Here is a 4,643-nt window from a genome sequence, read left to right on the forward strand (position 1 = left end):
GAAGGGTGCGCCGAAGGTGCATGCATGCGCGGCGGAGGGAGCGCGAGGGCTCCTCGAGGGCGTAGAAGGGAAGGATCCGAGGATGGCGCCGCTGTGGTAGTAACCTGCTGAAAAGGAAAAGCAACCTCATCAAAGTAAACGTGCCGCGAGACAAAGACACGGCGAGAGACCGGGTCGTAGCAGCGAAATCCTTTGGTGTTGGGTTGATAGCCAAGAAAGACATAGGCAAGAGACCGCGACGCAAGTTTATGTAGAGCAGTGGCAGTGACGTTGGGGTAGCACAAGCAACCGAATACGTGGAGATCGTCGTAGGAAGGAGGAGACCCGAACAGAAGGTGATGAGGTGTATAGCTCCATCGCGGTTTGCACGGCCGGATGTTGAGAAGAAGAGTGGCGGTGGCGAGAGCATCTGGCCAAAAGCGTGCGGGCATGTGTGCATGGAAGAGCAACGCACGGACACTCTCATTGAGGGTGCGAAGAACACGTTCAGCACGACCGTTTTGTTGAGATGTGTATGGACATGTAAGACGAAAAATGGTGCCATGAGTGGAGAGAAGATGTTGAATGACGAGGTTATCAAATTCTTTTCCGTTATCCGTTTGAAGGTGCGCAATGGTGCGATGAAAGTGGGTGCGGACATAAGCATAAAATGAGTGGAGAGTGGAGGCAACATCGGATTTACGGCGTAGCGGAAAAGTCCAAGTGAAGTGAGAAAAATCATCTAAGATCACAAGATAATATGATAAACCCGAGTTGCTAGGCACGGGAGATGTCCAAACATCACAATGAATAACATCAAAGGGAAAAGTAGCTATTGATGTAGATGAAGGAAACAGCAAACGAATGTGTTTTCCGACGCGACAAGCATGACAAGTATGTGTCGCGTATTTATTACATGAAAAAGGAAATGTGCTCAAAATTTTATGAAGAGCGTCGGCGCCGGGATGACCAAGTCGAGCGTGCCAAAGCGAGACGTCGGGATGAAGAGCAACCGGGCCGCCACTCGTCGTAGGACCGCATGGGTAGAGATCGTCGGGGGAATCACATCGGTGCAGAACCCTCCGGGAGCGAGCATCCTTGACAGAGAAACCAAGAGCGTCAAACTCAACAGTGACAGGATTTTCACGAGTAAGAGTACGAACGGAGCATAGGTTTTTATTAAGGATGGTGAAACAAGCACATTATTAAGAGTTAAAGAAGAGGAGGGAAACGGGAGGGAGGAAGGACCATGATGGGTGATGGGAAGGGAGGAACCATCACCAACCATGATGCGAGAGTTGAAGGGATAGGGGAAGGCACGGGAGAGGATACCGGGGTTGGAAGCCATGTGAGCGGCAGTGCCGGTGTCCATATACCAATCGCCACCTCCGCTGTAGTTGCTCGGCGAGGGCGCGACATGAAGAGCGGAGAGGAGGGCGGGATCCCAGACACCGCCGTGGGTTCCGCCATACGCGCCATAAGCTGGGGGGCCACCATATGCCGCCGAACCGCCATAGGGCGTAGCACCACCATATGCCGCGGGTCCGTGGGCAGGCGTGGTCAGCAGTGCCTGATGAGAGGCCGGCCGCGGACCGAGGATGCCTGGAGCAGGAGGGCGAGGGACGGGCATGGAGTACGCATGTACAACACCCGTCCAGGGATTGTACCCCGACAACCACGGTGGAGGAGGAGCGACTGCGGTGTTCGCGGGCGGGCGCTGCACGGCGTTGGAGTTGCAGGCTCGACCCCCGCGGCCCTTCTGCTTGCGGCCACCGGAGGGGGCGGGCGCGGGAGGCGGGGTCGGAGTAGGAGCACGTGGCGTAGTCGGGGCAGGAGGCGCGCCGGTGCCGGCGGCGAGGCCGACGTGGAGCGCGGCGTGGGTCGCCTGCCGAGTGGAGTGACGAAGTCGCTTCTCCTCCATGCGAAGGTAAGTGACCGCCTTAGCGTACGTCGGCGTGATGAGGGAGAGGTTGGCGGCGGACTGGCCGAGGTCGGGGTGGAGGCCCCGAAGGAGGTTGGTGAGGAGGACGAAGTCGTCGATGTTCATGCCGACGTGGCGTAGCTCGTCGGCGAGGACCTTCAGCCACGTGCAGTACTCATCGATCGAAAGATCGTTTTGCTGCATAGTGAAGAACTCCCCTTGAAGGAAGACGCGGCGTTGGAGTTGATTGTCGAGGAAGAGGTCACACAGCCGCGTCCACATAGCGTACGCCGACGGGTCGCGGGAGTTCACCATGTTGAAGAGGCTGCCGGAGATGGTGAAGAAGAACCACTTGACGATGCAGGCGTCCACAGCCAGCCACTCGTCATCGTCCTTCATGTCGCGAAAGTCGACGCTCCCGTCAACATGCTCGATGAGACGGTAAGAGCGGAACAGCAGCGTGAAGTACGTGCGCCACGCGTTGTACGATGGCGAGTCGAGGTCGGGGACGACGGGTACATGGTCTTTGATGTAAAGCTCGTTGAGGCGGTCGGAGGTGAACATGGCACCGGCGAAGGAACCGGCGTCGGATGGGTCGGCCTTGGAGCGAGACATAATGGTGGCTTAGGGTTTGGGTGGTGACAGAGGGAAGGGGTCGGCCTTGGAGCGAGACCTTATCCACCCGTTCGCCGCCCTCCGCTTTATTAACCCCGCCACCATTCTCGGCTCCGTTCCATCCCATTCCCATCCCACCACCTTTTTTCTGAGCAAGCAAAAGCAGCGAAGCGGACGAAAACAAAATCCATCTCATCTCCTCTACTCTGAATTGCGAATTAAACCCACCCGTAAACCCTCCGATTCTTCTTCTTCCTCTCGCGGCGCGAAGCAACCAATCAATGGCGGTGGCGTCGGGGCCCGCGGCCACGTTCTCCGCCCGCCCCGCGGCGCCGGGCGCCGGCCGGCTCTGCTCGTGCGCTGCCGCGGCCACCGGCGGGGCGAGGTTCCGCGGCGCCGACGGGAAGTGGTGGGCACCGCTGCTGGGTTGGTCGGGCCAGCCCGACTACATCGACGCTCAGCCGGCGCCGGAGGAGGAGCGAGCTGCTGGTGCAGCAGGGGCGAGGCGGTTCGGGGTGCTGACGGAGGAGAAGGCGCGGCAGCTGCGGATGCGGATGATGGAGACGGAGAGCTTCCACGACGCCATGTACCACTCCGCCATCGCCTCCCGCCTCGCCTCCGCCGCGCGCGACGGCGACGCCAAGCCGTAGAGCGAACATCTCAGCTCCCCGGCCGGCGCGAGCGCGGAGCCATGCGGCACGCGCTGGCTTCTGTCTGTCCTCCTGTTGATCGTTACTGTACCCGAACTCGAAGAAGTGGGCGGTGATATTTAGGATAGGGCCCCTTCAGACTCCCCTAAAACTAGTAGCTAGCACCTGAATGTACAAAAGTAATTTGGTTGTACTGTACTAGATGATTTATGTTTCGGTTTGCTCAGTGTTTTACTGCAGCGTAAATATGATTTATGTTTCGGTTTGCTCAGTGTTTTACTGCAGGCGTTGGTTACGCTCAATCCAACTTTCTGGTGAAAACACGGTCGATTATCAAATTCAGATGCTTGCGAGCTGCCAAAATGACCACTGATTGCATCCAGGCTGAAGGCTCGCAAGGGCGCAGTTGCACGTCGTCTTCAGCAATAATTAACCCATGGGACTTCGCGTCCCTGTCGACCCATGGGTTATTATAAAGAGGATTAACACATCGCACGTCATCGCCATTTGATTCAACTCTATGTTGTAAGCTGCCGAGCTGCCATTGGCCGGCTCATCGTGGAGAGACTGACACCGACCTCTGCCTTTGATCCGATCCATGTTATGTTAGGTCAGGTATCGAGTGTTGTAACCTCCTAGGTAGTAAGCGTATTTTAGTTTTGAATACATCTATTTTTATCCATTTCACAAGTAAAAATGCTCATCATGCATTGTAAAATTTAAAGAGAAAATATATTTTTCGTCCCTCAGCTCTTAGCAGAGTCTAAATTTGGTCCCTCAACTCCAAAACCGGACAGCTTGCACCTTCAACTACTTAAACCGGACAAGGTTCGTCTCACACGGTTTTGACCGGTTTTGGTGTAGACTTCCCTGGTTTTGACCGTGCTTTGACTCAAATTCGCGAACTTTCTTTGAATTTGTTTATTTTTTCAGGTCCGCATACCATTTTCAAGTTCACGTGCTTTTTTCAAATCCGCATACTTTATGCGAAAGTTCATGAATTTGAACAAAGTACATGGATTTGAAAGCAGTACACGAACTTGAAAAAGTACACGTATTTGAGAAAAAATGCGGACTAGAAAAAGTATGCAAATTTGGAAAAAATACGTGGATTCCAAAAAGGTGTGTGAATTTGTAATTTTTACGCGAACGTGAAAACGTACACAGATTTGAAAAAAGTACATGGATTTCAAAAGATTCACGGATTTGAATTATATACACATATTTAAGTCAGCACCGGTGTGAGTCAGCACCAAAACCATTCAAAGCCGAGACCAGGGATGAACCTTGTCCGGTTTCAGTAGTAGGGGGTGCAAGTTGTCCGATTTCGAAGTTGAGGGACCAAATCTAGACTCCGTCAAAAGTTGAGGGACGAAAAGTATACTTTTCTCAAATTTAAAATAGGCAAAACTCAAAATGCAGGTGGGCCCATAGCAATTAGCCATGCCCAATAAAGCGCATGCGCTCGCTCTCTCTCT

The 4,643-nt window shown here is 54.1% G+C and overlaps 2 protein-coding genes across 2 annotated transcripts; one reads left to right on the forward strand and one right to left on the reverse strand.

The window, feature by feature from the left end:
* Positions 1-848: 848 nt before the first annotated feature.
* Positions 849-2,616, reverse strand: LOC123074210 (uncharacterized). Its single transcript, XM_044497105.1, has 2 exons — positions 1,312-2,616; positions 849-1,076 (listed from the first exon to the last, which is right to left on the reverse strand). The coding sequence occupies exons 1-2, from the start codon at positions 2,513-2,515 to the stop codon at positions 1,042-1,044; spliced, it is 1,239 nt and encodes a 412-aa protein (XP_044353040.1). The 5' UTR covers positions 2,516-2,616; the 3' UTR covers positions 849-1,041.
* A 27-nt stretch (positions 2,617-2,643) lies between these two features.
* LOC123074211 (uncharacterized) lies at positions 2,644-3,436 on the forward strand. Its single transcript, XM_044497106.1, has one exon. It carries the CDS (start codon positions 2,797-2,799, stop codon positions 3,163-3,165), a length of 369 nt encoding a protein of 122 aa, XP_044353041.1. The 5' UTR covers positions 2,644-2,796; the 3' UTR covers positions 3,166-3,436.
* Positions 3,437-4,643: the final 1,207 nt, after the last annotated feature.

The sequence above is a fragment of the Triticum aestivum genome, chromosome 3D (assembly GCF_018294505.1).
Source record: "Triticum aestivum cultivar Chinese Spring chromosome 3D, IWGSC CS RefSeq v2.1, whole genome shotgun sequence".
Lineage (NCBI taxonomy): Eukaryota > Viridiplantae > Streptophyta > Magnoliopsida > Poales > Poaceae > Triticum > Triticum aestivum.